Source organism: Passer montanus, unplaced genomic scaffold (assembly GCF_014805655.1).
Source record: "Passer montanus isolate IOZ18808 unplaced genomic scaffold, ASM1480565v1 scaffold32, whole genome shotgun sequence".
Classification (NCBI taxonomy): domain Eukaryota; kingdom Metazoa; phylum Chordata; class Aves; order Passeriformes; family Passeridae; genus Passer; species Passer montanus.
This window is the reverse complement of record NW_024367930.1, coordinates 9,944,592-9,970,458: the sequence shown is the minus strand read 5'-3', so window position 1 is coordinate 9,970,458 and position 25,867 is coordinate 9,944,592. Positions and strand designations below refer to the sequence as shown.

The following is a 25,867-nucleotide window of genomic DNA, read 5'->3' as shown; positions in this document are numbered from 1 at the left end:
AGGCACCCTTCTTAGATGTGTGATGAAATCATACCAGGGGACCAAATTAAGTAACCTTTCTCACCTCCTGTCCTTAAAAATAAATCTTCCAGACAAACATTGGGCTGCACTAAAAAAGATGAAAAAGCATCGGAAACAAAAACAGGAAGGTGATGAAGAGCAACAACAAAAAAATCTGCTCCTTCTAAATGCCCCAGATCTAGTACCTGTGAAGATGATAGATGGATCAACCTCGTATGTTCCAGCATATTGTCCTGACTAATCAAAGTAACTGTCATAGTGTCTTTGGAATCATCCAAGAATTGTCCAATTTTCAAACTTTCTTTATGCTACTTTTTGTACCTATGCATTATCTAATAAAGACCATTAAAGGCACTTTTTAGGGTCACTGTTAGGAGTAAGTTGATCATCTTTTCATACACTGTTATGATCTATATCAGTGTTTAGTTAAATTTCACTATATTCTGAAATGGTCTAAATTCTTTACCCTTGATTTCAAAAAACAAACAGTAAAAAACCCCAAACAAAGCCCAAACCAAAACCAAACTCTTTGAAGTTCAATGTGATGTTTTTAACCATTTGCTGGTGTTGTGCATAGATTGTCTTTGAACCTGATGTAGTTTCTTTGCCATTATACTGGAGGTCTAGTGCTTTAGTGCTTTCCTTGATTAATATGGGCTTATGTTAATTGCTTTAAAATACTTTGTTCTTCTCATTCGTCATTTTAATTACCTAGTTTAGGGTTGAAATGCTTACTTTAAAAAGTAGGTCTGTTTCCTTCTATATTACTTCTCTGGTTTTATGTCATGTTTTACTTTCTGTAATGAATGTGAATAAAATAAAATGGAGTTGTTCTGATAACAGGTAAGCCTTAGGGCCTAGTCCACCTCAACTGAGCAGTAGAACTATATGTTAAAAGTGTACAACATTAGTGAGAAAATCACAATCCAGATGGATGGAGAGAGATTGCCAGAGGATTAAACTGTTTTATTAGAACTTTAGGGAATGTTTATATAGATTTAGAACCCGATTTTGATTATGCTAGTTTCGCATCTAAGGAAATTGAGTTGTAAAAACCCAGATTTTCCTTTTAGAGAAGTAGTGCTAATATAAAACAGCACAGAATTTTTATGATCTTGCTGTTCCTATTGTTTAGTGTAATGTTTGCATATATGCTGCTTTATCGAAAAACATTAGGCAGGAAGACTTGCCCAGAAACAGACTCTTGAAATGTTAAGTTTTGTGTCAGCTAATAACACTGTTGTCAAGTTGCACATCATTGTAATTCATATCAAAGGCTGTGGTCAGAGTTCATCATTGCAAGGGAGTTCTCATAGTCTAGTCATGTACAGACTGTAATATTAATCACCATTTTTAATGTAAAACACAAATCCTTAGTGTTACATTTTATAAAAGCTCCCCTTTAGTAAAGAAATAAGCTATTAACCTTAAACCTGTAATTTTGTTTCCTCTTTCGTGTTGCTGATCAATTACTGCATCTAACTTGTAAAAATGTGAGAGAAATATTTGATGTTACTGTTAAGTGAATTTTTGAAAAGTCATGTTGGAAGGTTCAAATGATGTAAAGCATTAAAAAGGAGCAAATACCATTCATTTTTGGGGTTTTTTTACTTTCAATAGTGATTTTTTTTCCTTTGTAAATATAAGTACCGAATGAGGAAGAGCGAGCTGTTTGGGCTGCTACAGCTGGAGCTGCAGACTTGAGTGAATTCAGTTCTGCCATGAATTGTCTGTTCAGCGTGAAACAAATCTAAACCACTGTCTAGTCCATTCTCTTGTGTTCAATAGTAGGTGCCCAGAGAAGACTACAGGAAGGAGTCAAGTGCATGGGAATACAGTGGAGGCTTTCTTAGCCACCTCTGAGGTTTTTTTCGGAACCCATGTAAGATGATGTTGTGTTCTGTAGATGGTAGCTATTGAGGAGTAATCTTCATTTCATTTATGTGGACTGAAAGAGATATTTCACAAGTCACTTTCAGTATAAATAGTTATTCTATAACATAGCCATGTGTATATAAAGATTTATCATCTTCAGGTATTTTCTTTTTATTTCTTTGTGTGATCTGATCACTTGCCATTTAATTTTGTGCCATCATCTTACAGTTAAGAAGCACGCTACTTCATAAATTTCTGGAATGTTTTCTCCTTTATCTGTCTCCCTTAGCCTATGTAATGTGAACAGTGACGCCTATTTTTAAAGAGCCTGAGTAGGGTTCAAAAATCTGTCATGGATTTGACATTTCATCCCTTTAAAATTAGTGTCTTGCTTTGTGTGTCCACCAGTTCTGTTCTGCAGAATAATGTCTACTCATTTGTTCAGCTTAGAATGTAATACCCAGATTTTCACACCCTCCCATCCAACTTTTCTCTAGAGATTCTCTCTGATAACACATTTTCTGTCTTTTTAAGGTATCAAACCTGTAACAAAACTCCTTTTGTGTTTAGTGTCCTGGAGTAGGCTTTTGTATTGCAAGAAAGCAATTTTGCATTTCTTAGAAAAACAGATCTCGCATACTGTTGGAAAGCAAAATTGGAGGCACAATCTCATTCAGAAATTTGTTAGTATATTAAAAATACACATTGTACTGATAGCAAGTCTCTTAAAATCAGATCACCAGTTATTTTGAGCCAGCACTGCTTATTTGTATATAGTTTTAAATGAAATGGAAATAGTGTGGTTATCTGGTATTATCATTTACGTAAGTATATCATGATGATTCTGTATGTTTTCCAAACAGGGTAGGACCTAATTTAATACAAATTATGTAACAGTCTATGAAGAACCAAAATAATTCTGCTTTAGAATAACATTCTATGAAATAAATCCCATAGCTAAACTCCTCTTTCACCAGGTTTAAAACAGTTCCTTTGTAAAACTATGTAATACAGCAATGAAGAGTGTGATAAAGTCACTCTCTCGCTTGAGCACATATATGCAAAGTTGGGATAAATCAGTTTTAAGCTTTGTCTTAATGCAGTGCTTGATGTGACTTTATGCTTTAACTAAGTTATGTGTATAATTTTCTTTCAAGCCTGCAGCTTTTTATTGTTTCAGTCATGGGTTGGCAGGTGACCTTTAAGAACAGACCTATTGGCTCTAGTTTTGTTTCAGCTTATCTCAGCAGAAAGTATAGCTGACTTTGTAATGCTGTAACAACCAGGACCACTTCCACTGTTTGAAAAAAAATTGTTTCATAATTTACCTTCTACCACACAAGCATTTTTCTAGGTTCCAAACTTGGTTCTAAACTAAACTAGTTCTAGGTGCCTAAACTAGGATTGCTTAGCTATTCTTGGTATTTGATTGTATTTTACTGCTAATGTGTCCACAGTTTAAATTCTGCTTATGTAGCAATGTGAGCAGCTTTTGCTGGGGTAAGTAATTCCAATAAGCCCTAAGAGCAAGTAGGCTTGTTCTGGCAAAACTTACTTTGTCAGTGTGATTGCTATTACAGTAGCTGCTCTTTTTGGGAGTCTGTGGTGTTTAAATGACTTCCTTTACATTCAGTATTGTTATATCTACATCAGCAAAAATTCTGTTTTGCAGGCATAGACTAGGCTTTTAATTTAACTAGTAGATTTGGCTCTGGAAATTAACCTCAAATATAATAAATTCTCCTATCTATAATCCCAGGACTCTCTTATGACCTGGCTGTGTCCAAGCTGCCATAACTGTCTATTTAAGGGTTATTAGATGGCCCACAGGAGATTAGCTTTCATGTTCTCCTGACCTATTAAAGTAATTTGTTTCCATTGCATATAGAAAAAAAAATTCCCTCAATTTAATAAAAAGAAATTGTCCTTAAATTTAAGCTTCTAAACTTAGAAATAATGAGTTTCTTTCCTTACCTAAACTTTTTCCCTCTGTTGAGTGTAACATTTCTGTATGCAAGAAAAAATGAACACATTACTTTGAACAAGGCTGTTACTTAGTTTTGTTAAATGTGGGTGCATAAAAGGCTTTTATGTTTTGTTATATTTTGTATTTTGTTATATTTTGAACAGTTTAGTGATGTGTTGTAGACCTTGTCTCCAGGTCTGCATGCCAGTACTGTACAATGCAACAGATCTTCTTATTCCCACCCTTAACTCATATAGATTCTGTATCATAAAATCATTATTACGTTTAGGTGAAGGGAAGGATCAGAGAAATAGAAAAACAGTATGAAAAAGTAAACCATTATTCATACATAATGCATATATCTGTGTTACTTAGAAGTAATCCTGAGTTATTCATAGATATTGTTGTTCTCTAAGCATGGCTTTCATTCCTTATTATATTTCCTTTACAAGACATGATTTCAGCAAATATGAAAAACCAGGACTCTTACAAGTAATATTAATCTAAATGAAGCATTTATTTTATAGCCTTTGGATGTCTGTTCTAGCCCCCTCTAATTTCTTTTCATTAAGTTTGTAGAGGAGAATGTGAAATTCCTTTTAGCTGCTTCAGTTCACTGTCTAGTATTTTAGCTTATACTATCCATAAAAATAATGCCTTCTCTTATCTTGTTGGAAACAAATAAAAGCTCTCAAATGGAACTGTGTGATTCTAGGTGTATATGAGTTCTTTTTAATAAATAGCTTACCAAACAGAATCAATCTGATTATTGTTTTACAAGAAGCCAATATAGAGTTTTATACAGTAAAGCTTCAAACATGAAATTAAATACTTATTTTAGTAAAATATAACTGCTGTTTATTCACAGTGAACTGTGTAATATAACTTGGTATTTTTGACTGACATACTACTGGCAAGACAACTTTGTAGAGTTGTACACTGAGATCCCAGACATGCTCTTGGTGTTTGAGTTCTACATTTGTCACGTGGGCTTCTTAATGTAGTCTTATCTTTGCTGTGTCACAAAGCTAAACCTACCAATTGTTTAAGAAGCACTTCAATGACATTGTGGTGACACAAAAAATTTTTGAAGCACACAATTGGGTGTTCTCTGTGGTGTTTAGTGAATAGGCATTTAGTATAGTGTGTAAGAAAAGGTGACAATCATTCTTCCAATTAGACAATATAATACAGTAAAAAGCGTGTAATCATGTGACTCATATGTCATCATAGTGTATGAGACAAACATGCTTTACGAATACAGTGTTTTGTGCTCCAACAATAGAAAACACTGAATTAACGTAAAGTATTACTGATTTTTGAGATTTTTCTTTCTTTCAGCATATGTATGCTGGGTCTTGTCTGATTTTGAAATGCAGAAGAATATAGGTGACTGCTTTTGAGCCACTACTACTCAGCATTGTCAAGTATCCGACAAAAGTATCATGTATAAATATGTTAAACCCAAGAAGTTAGTTAACGTGGCATTCTTTAAAAAAACACAGCATATTTGTAATTTCATTGTGTGCTGAGTCTAATTCAAACAGTTAATGCTGCACTCTGTTTCATAGTATGTATAGTACTATAGCTGTGTTTTTTTATTAATTACAGCCATTAAAAAATGCCAAATGAATTGCTGTTCTACCCACTTGAAGCAGACCTAGAAGTAATTTCCAAAGCAGTACAACATTGCTGTTTCTATTTAATATCTGAAATAGAGGTCATTTTTGTTGAGAGGTAGTCAAAGGCTAAGGTTCTGGGTCATGGATCTTGGCAACAGCTATTCTACTGCTCTGTTCCTCTTGTGAGTTTAGTGTGTTAAACAAGAATTCATTTCCTCTGTTATTAAATAAATCTCAAAATATGTTTTTACAGCCTCCTGGAAGAAATCCATCTTTTTCCAGTTCTTTTCCAAGTCATCTTGGTAAGAAAAATTTTTAATATAGATATATACTCTAATAGATAAATGTCCTATCTCCCAAATCATATCTAACAAGTAAGTTTCATTAGCAATGTTAATAAAATAATAAGATGTTTGTAAAATCAAATGGAACAGTTTAACAAAACAAAAGAATCTTGACTAAGCAGACACTGGGGAGGTTCTCACCAACTAGTCCAGCTGTATAAGATGTTTCTTCAAGATAAGTACTTTTTTCTTTCTTGAATCAAAAAATCCCCTAAAAATAGAATTAATGAGCTTGATTCTTAATTAGAGCTATATATTTGCTGAGTCCATACAAGAAATGCTGAGGAAGTTGCATTTCATTTAAGTGCATCAAATACAAATTTGATACTGTTGGCATGATAGTCTCAAATCCCACTATTTGCTTTTAAAATTTTTTTCAACATAAAGTATCAAGGATGTGATTTTGGGAGGGTCACATGTGGAACTTCCATCCCTAAATAGACTCTGCCACTTATAAAGGTCATGAAAACTTTTGGTTTTGTTTCTCTGAAATGTTGCAAAACAAATATGTTAATGAAGAGAGATCTTTAGGCTAGTTTGGAAGCTGGGTACTATGCTATCCATTAGCCTTCTTATTGTTAAATTCCAGTCTCTTGCTAATTTTTTTAATTTCTAAGCTCATGGAGTTGTATCAGGTAAGTGTCCTGTCTTGTAAGCATACCCCTGATGAATACCAAATAAGCATTATGAGTAAATACACATTTATGTAATGCAGACAGATTGCATACTTGCTTTTGTATCATTCTTGAAATTGTCTTATTCAGGGTAAATGAGATTCATAAATGGGATTCTGAATCAACTTTGATATTCCTTTCTTAAATTTTAGTATTTTAATCTTCACTCTTCCTTTACAGTGATTTATTTTACTGCCTATCATTTTGAATCTCTTTAATACTGCATACCTAGATAAGCTATTTTTTATTAACGTAACCTTGTTAGTGATGATAGATTTTTTCCAGCAGCATACAGAACACAGGCTTTATGATATTTTTTGTACATATATCTACAAATCACTTTTTGTTATAAGTATTGAGAATAAAACCATACCTTTCACTGTGCTTCACAGATAATTTTGACCTAGGATGAGTATAAATTTTAAGTATTAATAAAAGAACTCAGTAAAATATGGAAGTAAAATGTTTCATATTAATATCCCTAAATATTTAGTTAATGTTTGAAATATCTTCAGGTGCTAGAATCTTGAAATTTAAATATATATATATATATATAAAAAAATGTCCACAAAACAATATGTGAGTCTTAAGCTATGAGTATTTGAACATGGTTATGATCTTTCAAAATATTCCCAGGTATTGAAAATTTTTGTATAATATATCTGTAGTCATGGAATTCAAAATGTGTGTGTCATATAGTGTAAGTATGACAAGCTGTTGTCAGTCATAAATGCTTCCTCCTTACCTCTCCACATACAGTTTGACCTCTCAAGTTCTAGAAATAGTTCTGTGTTTTTTTAGGGAGTAAAGCAGTTTAGCTCTCAACTGTCTGCAGTTGTCTCTCAAGGTTTCACAGCTCTCTTGAACCCCTATGGCTGTCTTTGAGCCTATGGTTGGAGTTGGGGAAAAATCATTTAGATTTTAGGGAAAAAAAATTCCCCTTTCAACATGCTTTGTTCAGAGAGGGCACCTGTAACTGCTTCAGTTGCCATATACAGCATTTGAGCTTTAACAGTACACTGGCTGTGAGCTGTGGTCTTGTTTGGATCAAGGGATGAGAGATGTTAACAACAGAGACAGAAAAGGAGGGTGGCAACCCCTTCCTCTGTTTTTCCTACAGAAAACTGAATTCAGGAAAAGAGTGGTAGGCAGTTGGGAAAACTCAGGAGCCAGGACTAAATCAGACTGGAAGGATTAATCATTTGGCTGCTTTTCTTTTGAACAGAATAGATTGAACAGGACAGATTAACAAACTTCTTCATTACAGGTTTCTGAAACAATTTTCAGTCATATGGGTGAAGGGAGTTGCATATAATTTGATTCCCATTATTCTCCATAAACTAGTCTTTGTCTAGGATTTTACTTTTATCGGTTTCAAGGATCAGGACAAATAGTAATGTTGAGATCTGTGTTATTATACATACTTCCTTATCAGACCCTAAACTATTGAATTATGCTTCAGAGTCAATACTCCATTTTATTCTGACAGTAATTTAATGTAGAGCTATTACTATCGTGCTCATGGTTTATTACTAGTACCTAGTGATTTCTATGCCAAGACTTAATAGCCAATATGTATTTTCTGTGTATCATTAAATATAGTTCATGGGTTTTTTCTGCAATGCAACTGACAGTACGTTGACTCTGTTAGACTGCTCCTGGAAATACTGTGGGCTTAAAATTGAAAAGCATTTCCAGGAGCAGTCTTTGTTTCTAGGCTGTGCTGCAATCCAAGTGGGATTGAATGTACTAGCTTTAATCTACCTGGCACAGTAGCAAGGACATGATGGCTTGCAGATACTGAGCAATTCACAAGAAATAAGTTTTAATATGACTGCTTTACACTGCTCATCAGTGTAGAGTTATATTACCTCTTATACTGCACACTACCTGATGTTGTGGTCTAAGCAGTAACACTGAGATTTGGCAAGTTTTTTTATCCTCTGTCATCTCTCTGGACCAGTTAGATCTCTGAATTCAAAGCATAGGAATAGTATCCTTTCATGTCACTTATGACTACAATTTTGTAAATGTTATAGTTGCCAAGCAAAAAGACCTGGATCAGTGAAAAAAAAAAATCTATTACTGTCTACCTAAAAAGTTGTTCTAAGAGAATAGCCTTAATTTATCTTCACCTGGACTAGGGTTTAGTCACTGAGTTAATTAGTAAGAGGCTTTAAATAGAGTTCCAGTTCCCCTGGAAACCCTCTGCACTCGTTCATCTCTCAACACTCAGTTGCATTTAGGAAATGCACATTAATGATGTGGTTTGTGAGTATGTGAAAAACCTGAATACAGTTCTTCATTACAGAACTTCAGGGTGAATTTCATGGTTTACCTGAATGCAAATTAATTTCATAGTGCCATGATCCCAGATTCTGATGCTAGAGGTTACATAGATTATAAGTAGTCCTACAAAGCAATATGAAGGTGTGACTGCAATATGAGTAGACATCAATCTTGCAATAATGTCTAATGTGGTCTGTGAAAATGTAGTGATGTGTATCTGTGGAAAAAATGGAGACATATTGATAATTTACGAGTATTTTCAGGACAGTAAGGGATTGAACAGCAGAAGAAAGCTGATATCATAATGTGAAAAAATTAAAAGGTTCAAACTCCCCTTGGCAGCAAGATTAAATATAGTGAACTAAATTCCATGGTTATGTAAATAATGCCAAAACTTGGGTTGATATAAGGTATAAATATGAAATGTTCTTGTTGAATTAAGAAGTGGTTGTAGCAGGAAAAGCTGCTGTGGGATATATTTAATGTTGTGCTTTCTTACTGCTTTTTACTGCTACATCCTTAGTATTTTGTTTCTAATTATTTTGCAATGTCAAACCTATGCCATCTGCCTTCAATATCAGTTTATAATTTACAAAGTATTGATTTTGATTATTATGCTATGATGCTGGAATGAGATTGATAAAGGATTTGGAAGTGTTTACAAAAAGTACCTTTTTTTTGTAAATTATGGCTATTTGTATTTTAGATTGCTACCAGGATTTTGCTGAGTAGCAAGCAATGAAGTTGACATAAATGTTATTTTTTGTGTTATGTTACTTTTAAAAGGGTAACATCATAAATATTAACTGGTCTTCACTTAGTGTTATCTGAATGTAAGCTGTTGCACAGAAAAGAAATTCCATGTAGTTGGTGAAATTCTATTTTTCTGCTGCTAAGTTTTAAAACTAAAGTTAATGATGCTTGTGATTAGGAGCTCAATGCTACTTTGTTTTTAAATCCCAGTAGTCAATTCTATGCTTATCCTAATAAAATTTCTGATGTAGCTTTTAGTCACACCAGCATATTATCACAGCCATCAGTTTTTGCTGTAAGTTTTTTCCAAATTTCTGTATCTTAGCAGCCAGTTAAAGTTTAAGGCATATTATTTCAATAAAAATTACTTTATCATAAGATTAAAGTTTACTGTTTAAAAATATCTTATTATTAAATATGATCTATAGTAGATAGTGTGTTCATGTCTAAACTGCACAGGCTATTCAAATACAGTGGTTGTTTTTTTTTATATTTTCATTCTATTCTTAACACAAGCTAGTCCCCCTCTTCTGTTTGCATTAGTGAAATAATTAAAATTAATTTGAAAATTACATATTTTAAATTATTTTCCTTCAAATACAGTGGAATGTTCTTTGCATGAAAATACAAAATAGATTTTTCTTTTGCAGTCCTCTTTGTGTATTTTTGTTTATTTTTCTTAGTTGTGTATAGGTTTGAAGGTTTTATGCTGTCTCTGTGTATCTTGGGATGGTTGTATTGGACATCTTAAATTAGAGGCCCATATACAACTCATGGTTTTGTAGATTACAGTCAGCCTATGCTTGGGCACTCAAAAAATGCTTCAAAATCATTGTTATGGTGGCAGTCACCCGTCCTTTTAGAAGGTGTGCTTTGCTTACTTTGTTGTAATTGCAGTTGAAAATAGAGTTCAATATTATCAGTAAGGGAGAGAATATGAGCTAAGCATAATTAAAAGAAAAAATGTAATAGTTACATTAAAAATAGATAAACATGTACTTTAAAAGAAGAAGCAAGCCATGCCAGCTTTCTTGTGTAGCAACTTCTTTCCAAGAAAGCTAACAATATTGTGGAAATTTTGTCTGAGTAGAGGATACATAGCCATGTATAACTAGATTCCTTTGATATAGTTAGGTTACTTTTTTTTTAGTTTAAAATAATTCTAACCAAAGTATTTCAAGTTAAAAAAAAAGTTATGAAAAATAAGTTGTATAGCATCCAAGTGAAAGCAATGGTTGGATTCTTTATTTCATTTTGAATTTTAATAGGAGAAAAAGGCCACAGGAAATGGTTATGGTCAGAGATGCCACTCCCTGTGATTCAGTTAAAGTAACAAAGCCATCCACTTAAAATGTTTTAAAAATAATAATTGTTTTATGGAAATCTTAACCTGTGACAATACTATAAAAATGAAGAAAAATAATACTGGAGAGGAAAAAGAGGAGCCTCATCATTCCTCTTTTGTTTAGTTTCTACTTTCTGGTGAGGGATTACAGTCATATATCATTTGAGGGAAGAGGTAGAGGTATTTTGCTGTCTAGCAGCCACATGGATGATAAGTATAGAAGAACATGGATCAGAGGTTATTGCAGCATTTAAAGCATTCGTTTACTTGTGTCTGTTAAGGAAAGCACCTCCTAGTCCAGTGTAGTGCACATCTTGTTGGTTGTCTGAAAGAACGGGAAGAATGTTTCTAACTCTTGCAAGTACTCCTAAGCCATCCAGGATGAGTACTTGAAAAAAAAAGACTAGGAGACTCTTTCTCTTATATTCTGTAAAGAGTACAAGTTTATGCTGTGGAACTCATCTGCTGGAGAAAATTAGCATAGTAAATTTGGCAAATAATAAAAGCTCTAGCATGTAGGGTGAATGGGCCCTTGGTCTTCTATGCTGTAAATGAGCTTTGACCTAAAGTCAGCTCAGTGCTTGCATGAGGAGATTGATGCTGATTGATGGCTCTGGACATCTTGCTCCAGGCTGTAGTCATACTCAATCCTTAATTTAGAATCAACTCTCTAGTAGAAAAATCAACACAAAGGTATCTGGGAATGCTTAGTCTACATGTGTTTTAAAGATCAGGAAATACTATTTATTTTAATACCTTAGTGTGGGTTATTCCTATTCCTCTCTGTATATTTGATGCTGTTACAAACATGTTCAATGCAATGGCTCTTTTTGGTGTATTTCACAAATTCATTACTGCTGTTAGGGAAAACCTGCATTTAGAAGGTAGGTGAAATTAGATTCTAGAAGTGATTTTTCTGGCTTCTACAGGATGGACATTAGTTAGAAACTTTAAATGTATCCATAATGAATATCTCTGTTTTTTTCTTTCTCTGAAGTATGCACGTTTTCTCAAATCTGCTATATTTAATAGTCAAATTTTATGCTGTGGCAATGTATTTAAAACTACTATGACAGATTAGGTGTGTAATCTGTGAGGATTTCTGAAAGTGAAAATGCCAAAACCCTATTTTAATGGGTAGTTTATAAAGCAAAATAATTGTTCATTTTGAAAGGCATTTAATATCCAAAGATGGGTTTAGGAGAAACTAGTGAAAAAGTGTTGAACTGTCTTAGAATTTATGTATTTGGAATGAGGAAAAAATTACAAGATATTATTTAAAAAAGATAAATGTAATGCAAGTGTAAAATTTACTATGAGAATGGTTTAAATCCTTTCCAAACTGACAAATTTCTTACCAATGCATTGAAGTCTTGTGTCAACATTCAGTAAGGTATTATGTTTATTCTCTTTTTAATGTAAAATCAAATTAATAGGAGTGCTTCTATACACCAAATAAGACACTGTAAAAGGCACTGTAAAACTACCATATGTTAATTTCAAATTTTCCAGGAATCAAATATGGCTCCTCTGGTAGGAATGTTAGGATTTTTCATTACCCTATTTAGTTGCTTAAGCACTTTCAGTTTTAGAATGAGATTCCTGACACTACTTCTCTCTTTTAAATTGCTGACTTGAAAATAGTGTATACTTAAAAGGGATAAGCCTGCACATCTGAATTTGTCCTCCTGGAAATAAACATTTCTAAGTGGTGCTCTCCTGAGAATTTTCTATCAGGAAGAGGAATTCTGCTGATAGAAAGTTTTATTTTCAGAAACAGATTATTTTTTCTTTTGTTTTAGTGATCTTTAAGTCAGGAGTTTCTGAGGAAGTGTTTATACATATAAATGATTAGTGCTGAATTGGTTGTTAATCTGTTATGGTCAACTGATCCCTCCAATTATTAACACTGTACATGAATGAATTCTTAACAGTTATTCATGTGTAACTATTGTGTTCCTAACAGATGACAACAAAATTATTAGAAGCCAAAATGCTTGGTATAAACACAATTTCTGATTGTGATTAATAACAAGGATCCATGACATTTGATTTCTTTCCCCAGATGTCATGTGATGTGTGGTGGTTTTGCTTATGCATAGAGCAATCACAGAACAATCACATAGATTGTCTGCAGTTGGAAGGGACTAGTAAGGATCATAGTGTCCAACTCCTGCTACATTCGGAACTACCTTAGTAATCATACAACTAAGAGTGTTGTCCAGATGCTCCTTGTACTATGTCAGGTTTTGTGCTGCAACCACTTCCTTGGGGAGCCTCTTCCAGTGCCTAGCCACCCTCTCAGTGAAGACTCTTTTCCTAATGTCGAATCTGAGCTTTTCCTGAATGCAGCTCCATTCCATTTCCTCCTGTCTTATTGATGGTGACCAGAGAGAGATCAGCATCTTGGCTCTGCTGCCTCACTTGAGGAGGTCATAGACTGTGATGAGGTCTCCCCTCAGCCTTTTCTCCTCCAAGCTAACAAGCTAAGTGACCTCATATGCTCCTTGTAGGTCTTCTCTTGAGACCTTGCACCGTTTTATCCACTCTTCTCTGGACATGCTCTAATAGTTTGATGTCCTCTTACATTGTAGTGCCCAAACCTGCCCCCAGCACTCGAAGTGAAGCCACCCCAGCACAGAGCAGTGGAGGACAATCCCCTCCCTTGCCTGGCTGGAGATGCTGTCCCTGATGCCCCCCAGGACATGCTTGGCCCTCCTGGCTGCCAGGGTGCTGCTGACTCATGGTCAGGTTGTCATCAGCCAGGACCCCAGCTCCCTTTCCATAGCACTGGTCTCCAGCCCTTTGTTCTCCAGTGATAAGGTCAACAAAAGTTCCTTTTTGCAGAGGCATTTTACTGTCAACGATGGAAGAAGCATTTTGTTTTTTCAATATCATTGTGATTGTATGCTAGACTTTCAGCGTTTGCTACAACCACAGAGCTTAAGAGTTGTCTGTGCTGCAATCAGTGTGTGGCAGCAATTCGTGAAAATGTCTCCACCTAACTCTGAGCTAACAATTGCCAGCTTTAAACAGAGCAGGAATTATTTACTTTCCATCTATGACATTGAGAAAATTATTGTTATTGGGGTTCGATACTGGGTTTGAATAGTATTAGTAGCTGGTTTTCAGCCTTTCTTGTAGAGTTGCTTGAGTTAAATAATTTTGGCTGTCTTTTATTCAGCCTTCTTTTTGAAGTAGTTAAATGTGTATTTTTTACAAATATTTTTAGAACAAGTTCATGAAAAAACTGAGAACTTGAAGTAAGTGATTTTTGGGATGAAAAATGGGCTTGTTGATAGAATAGTGAGAGAATTGAGAGAACTGCTTCCTATTCCTGCTGCTGATCCACATTTATCCTTAACTCTGGGAAAATTGTATAACCCCTCCTTTTCAGCATATGCTTGTTATGCTTCTGGCCTTTGAGTGTCCAATGAACACCTTTACTCTGAGAAAACTCAGCAATTGGTTCTCAGCGTTCTGAAACTAAGCTTGTTTAAGATCCCAGCTGGACCTTATTCAAACAAAATTCTTTAATGATTTTTTTCTTACAGTAAGGTGATGTGTAAACTATAAATGTATATCACAAGAACATAGGGAAGATGAATTCATTAATACTTAGAAAGTATTCAGGTTTTTTTATGAGAAGCATTAAGTAAATATGGGCAGCCTATTTTATGCCTGTATGTCTGAGTAGATCTATCCCCAGTAGAGTTGCTGATGGAGAAAAGTGAGAGGAAGCAGAGCCATCCTTTAAATAATTTTAATAGTATAAATTAGTATTCTGCATAATAAAATGGAATTTTAAAAAGGGAGAAGTATTGATAAAGCATATTCTTCTATCATTCTCTTTCTTATCTGCAAAATTACTTTGAACCAGTGCTCCTGTTAGGGGAGGGAATAAAATTATTTACTAAATCACCTGGAGTGCCACTTCTGAGAGAAAAATTGAGTCCACAGCATTTGTGACAGCATTATGTTCCTGTATAGGAAGAAAATTCAGCCACTTACGTCTTAAAGGAATTGCTTTCTAATGCTAGACACTAATATTTTAGTGTGTATGCTACCCTGCTGGGTTGGTTTTTTTTTTTTCATTTTATATGCAGTGCTAAGGGACATAAGAAAACTCATGTATAAACAGTATTCTTATGTGTTTGTTAGTAGTTATTTATTTATCCTGTCCTAAAAGTTGAAAATTTTACAGATAATAAATAGGAATCTAAAAGGCTGTAGCAAGATCTTAAAGCTAGCTGTAACATACTGGGTAAGAAAATCACAAACAGGGAGTGAAGTTCATAGGTATCTGTACCTTGCAAAAATAGTGACCATGATTACTACTGATACTAGAACACATTTCTGAGTTTTATGATGTTGTGACTGTTTTCCATTTCTTTGATCTCTCTCTTCATGTTATATATTACTGGTCTTCAATAAGCAGACAAACATGTAAAGGTGGGTTTTTTCATAAATGTTTCTGCAGTAGTCCAGAGTAGATAGTTATTTTGTGTATTATGGTATAATATCTTACAAGTTGTCTTTTGAAAGAAAATATATTCACAATTTCAAAGAAAATGCTGTTACAAAGTAATGATCACTGTTGTTCCTTGCATGGCAGATCTATGTATTTATCACATGGTTACCCTGACCAAGAACAGTTCACAATGTTGCTCTAAGGTAACCTGGAGCTCAGCTGGGGTCTCTGGTCTTTTTGCATCTTCTCTTGATTAGGACAAACAGGGTGCTGCAGGGATGCATGGTGATGATGCAGTTTAAGCTCTTTTCAAAGCAATTAATGAGTAACTGTAACATTTATCCAGAGTTATGGTATGAGGTATGGAATGATCCCTTCAGGGATGACTTAAGATCCAGCAAAATTTTTTGTTTTGGAGGTCTCTGCACCTATGAAGGGTAGAGCTTCTGCTTGTTACTGTGTGCTGGCCCTTGGCTGTTGCTTAGAATCCACAGGGTTTGTCCTGTATTTAGAGGATTGCCTGTTGTCCTTTGGACCATGCTGAGTTCTGGTAGTTGGCACTTCCCTTAAACCCCTCCCACTACAAATGTGGTAATAGTGGTTATTCTGAGCAACTTTTAAAAGTTAGGGTTTTTTGGAAGGCTGTACTTGTTTGGAATACCTAGTTTTCAAATACTCTGTTCAGAGAAAATATTAAAATATATTGTAAAATATGTACTAGTGCTTACCCTGAAGCTTTGACATCTTGGAGCAAGCCCACCCTGATAACCAGGAGGTTTGGAGCACATGGCATCCATGGAGAGGATGAGAGAATAAGATTCATACAACCTTTGCAAAGAAATCTTGAGGGTATCTTTTTCCTGCCTGTAGCAGCCTCATGGGACAGTACAGAGAAGATGCAGCCAGACTTGATTCAGCAGTGCACAAGGGAGGGACAACAGGATGAATACAAGCTGGAAGATAGGAAATACAAGCTTGATATAGAAAGTTTTTGCTGTGGAGGAGGGTGATCAAACACTGGAATGAGAGGTGAGAGAGATTGTAACATCTCTGTGCTTGGAGAATCTATGCAGCCTGAGCCAAACAGCCAGCTAGACTGGAGAGCTCCAGGGGCACCTTCAACCATATGTTATTCTGTGGTTTGATTGTCCCAGTCCATCTTCCTAAAAATCAGCCAACTGGACAAAAATTACACCACAGGTTATCTCCTAGCATTGTAGCTGCCATACAGTGAGCTTTATTGAACTTAGAAACATTAACTTCTCTAGACTAGGATCAAAGTCAGTAGTCTTTCAGGTGAGTTTGGGTTTCTGAGCTCTTCATCTTTTTCCTGCTTCCTAATAATTTGTATGGTTTGACCTTTATGTAAGAAAAGTGGATGAACTGAAGTGGTAATGCTTATTCAGCTAGCTTGGCTGTCCTCCCATTTCTTCTTTATCTGAGCCATCTACATTTTATGCTGCATGAGGGTGGTGTTTTATGAACCAAATCCAAGGCAGACTGTAGGTCAGGGTTGAATGGATGGGTGTATAAAGTCACTGTTTCTCTCAACTTGTTTTGTCTCTCAGTACACACGGACATTTATGCAAAGTTATCTGAAATGAGTTGTGTGGTTTAACAGTGTTTTAAACAGAATTTTTAAATTTTGGGATTGATTAGTTTGACTGTTATTGTGGAGAAATTTTCCTAATGATTATATTTTTACTTACAGTGCTGCTCTGACCTTTAAGGAAACATGCTAACTTCAGCTTTCCACATGACAGATAAAGCTGATGATATTGGATTTTATGTCTTGGAAAACAAGTTTACTTAAATGTTAACTGAGACCTTTTTTTTTCCTTTTTTTTAACTCTATGAGCTTTAAGACAGTTAAAATTTGTAGAATATTTGAACTGGGTAGTAAGAAGACTTTTATAGTATTTAGGTGAAGAATTATGTGTGAAAAACCCCCCAAACTTCTAAAAGTATGGAAAATACATGACTTTTTGCACTGATAAGGAAATTATTTTTCTTTTATTTGTCACTTTATATTGATAGAAAACTTTAATAAAAATACTTCAGTCCTTCATTTTATAGTACTTTGTTCTATCTAGCCCTTCTATCAGGAATGATTCTGTTATTGTTCCCCCAGTCCAGCCTGAAGGAAGAGTTTAAAACCTTTTTCCATGCTCACTGAACACTTTATCAGGAATTTCATTTTAGATGACAGATCAGTCTGTCAGCCTTGGGAACTTAAGGCAGAAGGGTATTGAACTTATGTTCCTTAGTGATGGATTTCACTGACAGCACCATGAGCGAGAGGTCTGGACTGACCATCACTATGGACAGCCCTAAGGCTTGGATAGAAACTTATGTTCTGCTTATGTTCTCTCCCTCTCACTTTTTCAGCAAACATAGTCTTTTAAGAACTTACAGAGTTCACAGTGCAGAGGTTTTAAAGCAGGGTTTTCTCCCTCTCAAACAGTATTTGGTTTGGTTGGTATTGGTTTAGGTTTTTGTGTAGTCATAAACCTGTTCAGCATTCACGTATTGTTTCATCACACTTGGTTTGTGCCTTTTTTGATAGAAGTTTTATGGATAACCTCCAGGATCTTGTGATTATTGTGTAATTAAAATCTTCTCAAGTTTTTTTGACACCTAATACTACTCACTTTCAGTTTCATTTGCACCCCTTTTCAAAGCAGATATGAAAGCTGTATGTGTTCTGAAGTATTGCACAATGTGAGACTGCTATCTAGGGTCACAGCTCTACATGTGCAGTCATGCAAGATGTGTCGCCATTATCACTCAGGAATGAGATATTGTGGTTAGATAAAAACAGTCTAATAAAAACATCTGTTTAATCCTTTGTCCTCGTCTGGAAAACTGAGTGTTACTCATTGTAAGATGAAGTATTGCAATGGTAAGCAGAGAAACAGAGTATATGTTACTCCATGTGTGGATTTTGGGTTTCCCATCTCAAAATGTTCACAGTAGAACTGCAAATAGTGTAAAGAAAAAAACTAGAGATGCTTCAAGGTCTGGAAAGGCCATTGTGAAAGAGATGATCCTTCTGTATGCTTTAATCTGAAAGGTGGTGGTTGACATGTATGTACCATAGTCAGGTGAATAGGGAGCAGTATTGCTGCTCACTGTCTCCACTCACACAAGATCTGTATTATAAGAACTAAAGAAAACTTGCAGTTGGAATCTGAAAAATTGACAAAAGGTTAATTTCTTTTTCCTGTAGAGTTATGTTCAGCTTTCAGCTCTGCTGGATGGCATCCTCAGTTTACTTGAATTAAAAAATAGAACGGACAAATTAATGGACCAAAAATCCATTGAGAGCTGTTATGTGTATAAACTCTGCATCTGGCTCAAAGTCCTTGGGCTGTGAATTCCTGGAGGCTAAGGAAAGTGTTCAGTATACCTGTATGTCAGGCTTCTTCTGTTGTTGAGTGTTTTAGATATGTTGTTAGGGTAGGTAGACCTTTTATTTGAACTGAGTCAGATTCTGCTTTATATACTAAAAATAAATGCATGGGAACATTTCTGTATTGTGAGATTTTAGTTACTAGCTGAAGAAATTTGTCTTAAAATTCCCATTTTTATTTGAGAAACCAGTTTAATTTTTTATGACTTAAACAGATTGACTTGTTTTCTGAAACAAGTTGTTTCTTAGAAAAATTAGCTAGTTAAAAATACACAGCTTTGAGTTATGAGGTTAATTTTTGGTCTGTGCTGTTTATTTGGCTGGCTGTGGAGTTAAAAATTCACTCTAATTTGGAGACTTCACAAAGAAGTTTGGATTTTCTTTAAGAATTAGTATTTAGCCATTGTTTATGATCAGAGTTGTCAGTGTTTAATGTAGCACATTTTTGCAGAATTTTTATTACATCAAAACATCACTCAGTCATTATAATTAGACTATTTTCCCACTTAGGGAAAAAATATTTAGGAGGTGGTTTGGGATGGGTAAAAGGATAATTGTGCTCTTTTTAAATTAGAGATTTAATGATGGCATCATCATCTTCAGAATCCATCTTACTTCTGTCACACCCCTTTCCTCCAAAAGTTCATAGCATTTACTGCCTTTCTCCTACATTTTAATTTAAGCAATGCAACTAAAGTGGTTAATCTTCTAGATTGGTGACTGGTTCTGCTGTGAATAAGATTAAACAAATTAAATTCTTTATCTTTTGTTGTTCATCCTATCCTACTTTTATCAGTAACTGATAAATCTTACCTCCCATTCTTTAAGCTTTTTTCCTATTCTCAGTCTTGCAGTACTCACATCTTGGACACATTTCATTTTGTTTATTTAGTTCTTTTCCCATAGTCAGATTGTAATTTTGTAATATTCATATATATATATGTATGCATGGGTGTGATAAATAAACCCATATATGTGTGTGTGTGTGTGTAACAAATAATTTCTGTTAGAAATCTTGAAGTCTTTGTTACCTTGTAAGTGTTCTTTATACTGTATTGTGCGATGGAAAGAAGAAGAAATGTTCCTGGTCCCAAGAGCTCTGTGGCAGTTGATTGCGAGCAGCAGAGGAGGGAGTGGGAGAGCAGCCTGGAGAAGCCAGCAGGGCTACTTCTGTCTGTAACTGCTGGCTGGGGCACAGCCCTGCAGCATTCCCTCACTCCCACCCCACTCGTGGGTCACAGCTGAAGGGCGCGTGGAGACCTATGGAAGAGGAGAGGCTGTAGCACCACAATGTGGTGCAATGCAAATGTGTGAAAGTCGGGTGCTGTCAAAGATTATTTCTAACATGAGACTTCACAAGTCTAGTACCAAAGTGTGTCCTCTATGAACTTTAACTATCAAGTTATAGGAAGAAATCATGACCTTACCATAGTTTCTTTGAATTTTATGAAAAATTTTAAATGGATGATACAGAAAGGAATCACCAGCAAAGTTCATGCAAAGTGATTAATGCCTACATTTAAAAATTAATTTATTTTTGCTGTACAAGCAATATCAATGCAAACTCTCACTTCTTCCACACTTCATGTTTGTCAGGCTGATTAAAAGCAAGTTGCTGATTTATTGTTCCTCCTAATGTAAATGTCAAGACAAAGAGAAAGCATTTAAGGAAAAATGTATATTGAAGTAAATCTGAGATACATGTTTTTCAGGGTAAGATTTAATGATTTTGTGACGAGAATTTTACTGTGACATGATCGCTGTTCTGTCAAACAGCTGAGGTACATCTCTTAATCCCATCTAAATAAATATTGGCATAGGAATGTGGCAGTTGCTGACTGTACCTTTATTGACCAGCTGGATTCTGATGAGTAAGGTACTGAACTATTGTGTGCTTCACAATGGAGTTTGTAAAAGAATATTGAATGTCCGTGAAAGGTTTCTGGCTGGCAGGGGTTTCCACATTATGCATCTGAACTCTGATCATTTATCTAGAAATTTGTCTGGTTTGGCCTCAGCCATGTATTCTTTATGCATTCCTTGGGTTAATGCCTTCCTGAAGAGTTTGTATTGCAGGGTGATAATTAGATTTTAGAATGTCTATCTTCCACAAAGCAAAACAATTTAAATCTTAATATTCTACTTTTTACTTTGTTTTTACTTTGTTTTTTAGTCGTTTACTCATTGTAGTAGATGTTTAGGTTCTAAATATATTTTGTTTTGTATAATGATTTTATAGGCAAGCTTAAAAATCATTGCTTTGCTAAGGTAGATTCATTAGCCATATGTATGCAAAAAGATTACATCTACCATGACACAATCTTAGTTTACCCACTGTAACTTTCTAATTACAATTATAATAGAGCATAATCTCAAAGACTCAGCTGAAATTTTGGTAATTTTTTTTCCTTTCCTCTCAGATTTCTCTTTTGAGTCCCCTGTTTATATTACAACGTTCAATTTCTGCCCATTGGATCTTTTGATCAAATATTTCTTTACTAATCCTATGGGTACAGGAAGCAAAGTTGTGCCCTACAACTCCTTCTTTCTGTTTCATATACTGGGTTCCTTTCAAACTCCTGACTACCAAATAAGATAATAACCTGCTCAAACCTTATAATGCTAAATATGGTGACTGCAGTTTAACCGGGGGCCCCAAATTTGGGGGCCCCAAATTGATCCCTGTGGCAGATACTTAAGCACTGCTTGGTGGGTGACATTGCTTTTAATTTTCTGTGGCTGTCAAGTTATTTGATATGAAGTTTGGCAATAACTAAGGTCTTTACAAAGGAAAAACAGATTTCTTTCAGTTACCTATTGGAGTAAAGTGAGATATTTCTCCTTGGTGCATATTTAATTTGACTAAAGCAGAAAGGATGAGGGCTGATAGCTCCTTTCACTGCTGCAGAGAGCCGGGGATTATTCTGTAAACAATCCATTTCTGACTGTATATTCTCAAGTTCTACATTTGCTTGCCCTGTGTCAAGTTCTGGAGCAGGATTTAAATTCCCTGCACGTAGCTATCTTTAGGGCTCACATCTGGATGGCACTGCAGGAGCATATTGCTGAAAGCAAACAGACCAGCAGTTCTGATGGTAACAATGGAGTCTGAGAAAATACTGCATGCATGTATAAGGTTCCATTAAAAAGCAGAGAGTGAGAGGGATGTCTAATGCAGTCCATTTAATGCAGAACTCTCCAGAGAATCAAGTGGGGATTATGCCTGCTCCTGTGCTTTTTAAAGACTAGTATAGAGGATGCTTGTTGGGCGAATGGTATCTCCATAACAGACGCTCTGATACTCATGAATACATTTCTAATTATATCTTAATGATCTCAGCCACAAATAGGAAAACAAAAATCTTTGTCTCCCTGAGTGGTTACCTTAGTGGCTGCAGGATTGGCAAGGTTTAGATTTTCCATCTCCTCTCACTAATCCCAGGGGGCTTCATTGTGAGAAATGAGACTTGTTTATGATGGTGAATTAGATTGCTGTAAAAGGTTATTTCAACAGACAGTTGGGAAATCATAATAGAATAATTTAGTAAAAATGGGAGCTAAAGTATGCTTAATGAAACATGATTAGATTTAATTTTCTTGCTATTTCAATCATTAAAGGTACATTATGCTTTCTCAGACCTCATTTGGGCTCTTTGCCATGGACCCACTCTTAGTAACAGACTGAAACTTGCATGTTCCATTAGGATATGAAAATGGCTAATGATACTCTAGTCTCCTCTCCCTGGCTTTTGTAAAATTTCTGTTACCAGGTTTTCAGCTATATTTTAGCTGTTTTCCTCTTTGATCCTTTTATTCTCTCACATCTATTGTACACATTTTTCAGTATGAATAACTGTTCAGGGAGTATAGATTGAATGGAATGAAGTCAAAGACTAATATAGCTACCTAATAATTGTGAGGTGGCTTATTATGAGTAATTAAAAATTGTTAATTTAGTTATTACTAAAATTCTGTGTTCTAACAAAGTTAAAATTTTAATTTCTCCATCTAAAATATGTTTCTGTGCTGTCTTAATCCAGTGGTACAATTCTTGGGGTTTTTGTGGACTTTTTTTGTTTGTTTTTTGGGGAGATTTTTACTTGGATTTTGGTTTATTTTTTATTATTTTGCTTTATTCTTTCCTTTTACACTGCAATGACACATTGTGTGCCACCACATATGGGCTAAAATTTCTGTCTGGCCTCTAGTGTTATTAAATTTAGTTCTTGATGATATTTTATGACTCTCTCTTAGTATCAAAATGCTACTTTGATCTAAAAATATCCAACTGCTTTTCAGGCTATCAATTCATATGAGAGTAAAGCTGCTCTTTGCTGGTAGACAGCTTGGGTAGAGCAGCAGAACCTTGCTGATCAGCTCAGTGGGAAAGAGCACCAAGGTTGTGGGGCTGAACCCTATATGGGCCATTCCCTTCAGAGTTGGACTCAGTGATTCTTGCAGGTCCTTTCCACCTCAGAATATTCTGTGATTCTGTGATCATGGCTCCATTTCTTTTCAGGATTCCAGTCTGTTTTTTGGGGGAGGAAATACAGGGGTTATTTCAGGGTTTCATTATGTTATTCCAAGTTGGATGCATATTTCACTGGGAAAGGCTTCTTTTGTTCAGGATGAATTTTCTGCCTATACTTGCATGGGAGGTAAAGGAGAAAGGCAGATCTCAGGGTAGCCAGTGGCATGTCAATCAGGAATGCTTTAGGGGAAGGGCCCATGTGCAGATCCAAGTTCAAAATCATCCTAGAGGAAACGGCTGACTATGGGTTTCTGAAGCTCAAAATAAATATTTTGACTACTAAGCGAGATGTTTTACTAACATCTTTCACCATCTCCTACTGAAGTTGATTCAGTTTGTATACATTAAATTTTCCTTGTCACAGAGCCTACTGATGATCTTTCTGATGGACTTTCACTAAAAATGAGGAGAAATGAAAAAACTGAAATCCTCTACATTTCTTGTAAGATAGCAAACTGCTGTGGGATACAGGTGGTGTGATAACCTAGCAAGTGTGTCATGCACGCTGGGAATGTTTGTTTGAAGTCTTAAATATTTAAGGAAACTGAAAGTCTAGCTCCATTTTGAAACAACAGAGAGTCTCAAGTCATCGATTTTTCAGCACTGCTAAATAAGTTTCATTTGTATTTCGTATGTCATAGTTGAGATACGTTATAAGAAAATGTGTGTATGTTCATGTGTCTGTATATACATATTTAATGGATCCTGTCTTCCTTATAAAGTAATAAATATGAGTTCTCATATAATCATTTAGTGCCTGTTTACCACTGAAATGAAGGTATATGAAGGACAAAAGGCCCTCACACTTTAGGGGGGTTGAAGGCACTTAGTTACACTCTGAAGGCAATGGTATCTCCTATCTTTACAGGCAATAATTGCCTTAACAGTGAGGAAAATCAGGTTCAATTCAAATCTTTCTATGTCCTACATATTGATGACGGAAATATATCTCTGTCATTAAGTGGAATCTATTTTCATAAGCTATAACAATTTTCAGACCTGTATTCTTAAAGTTGATTTCTTGAATCTGTAAGTAGGTATTTAAATAGAAATTGCTTGGGGAAAGAGATGGGGTGAGACCATGAAGAAAACTATAATAAATTACTTGACGATTACCCTGGAAAGATGTGAAAAGAGAAAAATGCTGTTCAATACATTCTTACCAATTGTAGTAACAAAATGCAGTATAACTTCCTCTGTCTTTGAGAAAGTGGGACTTGCTTAGAAGAGCCCCCTATTTTGCTGAACTTAGCCATTTCTGATTCTGTCTTTGAACCATCTGTAAATTTCTGACTCAAATGGAATAAATTAAATGTGATATCATATTTAGCAGCAAGAGATATACTTTTTTCAAGTCATAGCATCTATGATCCAGATACTGTTTCACAAGTACTTATGAGAAGCAGAATTGGCTTCCTTTCCTTGTGCTCTTCTAGATGCGAGTTAAGTTTTTAAATTGTAAGTTGTGCCATTTCTCTTCTTTGCAACGTAAGAATTGACTTTAGAACAGGTGAGAGTAAGAGTTTTCAGAAGTGGTGCTTGGTTGTGCCAAGCAAGTGCACAGAGTGCTTCAGGGAGTATCAGTGGGGTATCAGGTGACCCTGTTGTGCTGAGTGACTGTAAATTTTTCAAGCTGTCTACTGGCTGGTGCTATTGAGACTGCCATCATGGGAACAAGGCTCAGGCTAGTCCAAAATTAATCCAAAATGGCTATATTCTTATTTATATACTCAGTGGAGCAATTACTGTTTTTTGTCTTTTCTTCTCAGTTTAATATTCTGAGTGGTAAGAACTAAATCAAAGAACCATAGAATAGTTTGGGTTGGAATGAATCTTTAACTATCCTCTAGTTCCACCCCCCCTGCCCTGAGCAGGGATGTCACTCACTGGACCAGTTTGCTCAAAGCCCTATCCAGCCAGGCCTGAAACAGAGGGATAGGGCATCTATAACTTTTCTAGGAAAACCTGTGTCAGTGTCTCAACACCCTTGTCGCAAATAATTTCTTCATTATATGCAATCTATATCTATTCTCCTTTACTCAGATCCCATCTTAAATTCACAAGAATAATGATCAATTAGCACATAAAAATTTATTATAAAACTCATATTGTAAGCATATTTTGAGTAATAATAATTGCTGTAAATGCTATTGTTGTTAGCTGTCATTTCTTTCTCCATTTTACTTCTTTCTCATCAGTTCTATTTCAGATGCTGTTCTGTGGCCTAGCATCATCAGACTGTTGCTGGCTAAGGGAACAGCTGTCTTTCAGTATCCGTGAATTCCTGTGACTGACATTGCAATTATGCTGTTAGTATTTTATACAGCTAAAATGAAGCTGTCACTTCATAAGTGTGTTTCTGAAATGTATGTACCTGAAATACAACCTACTAAAGTGAACTTTGTGTTCACTTTTTCTAGGGTCACAGATAGAGATAAAATAAGAATTAAATGCAAAGCAGGAGAAGACAAATTAAAGAATAAAAATCACAATGTAATGAAAAAATGCTATTTCTGTCCCAGACCAACCTAACCAAGATACATACTTTGTCTTTGGTTCTGGTG

At 35.3% G+C, this 25,867-nt stretch overlaps 1 protein-coding gene across 1 annotated transcript in view; it reads left to right on the top strand.

Moving 5' to 3' along the window:
• Positions 1–25,867, top strand: part of ULK4 (unc-51 like kinase 4) — a 212,171-nt gene that overhangs the window by 89,529 nt on the left and 96,775 nt on the right. Inside the window, exon 31 of the mRNA XM_039715236.1 lies at positions 5,738–5,786. Within this exon, the coding sequence (XP_039571170.1) occupies positions 5,738–5,786 (49 nt within the window). The remainder of the gene's footprint in view (positions 1–5,737; positions 5,787–25,867) is intronic.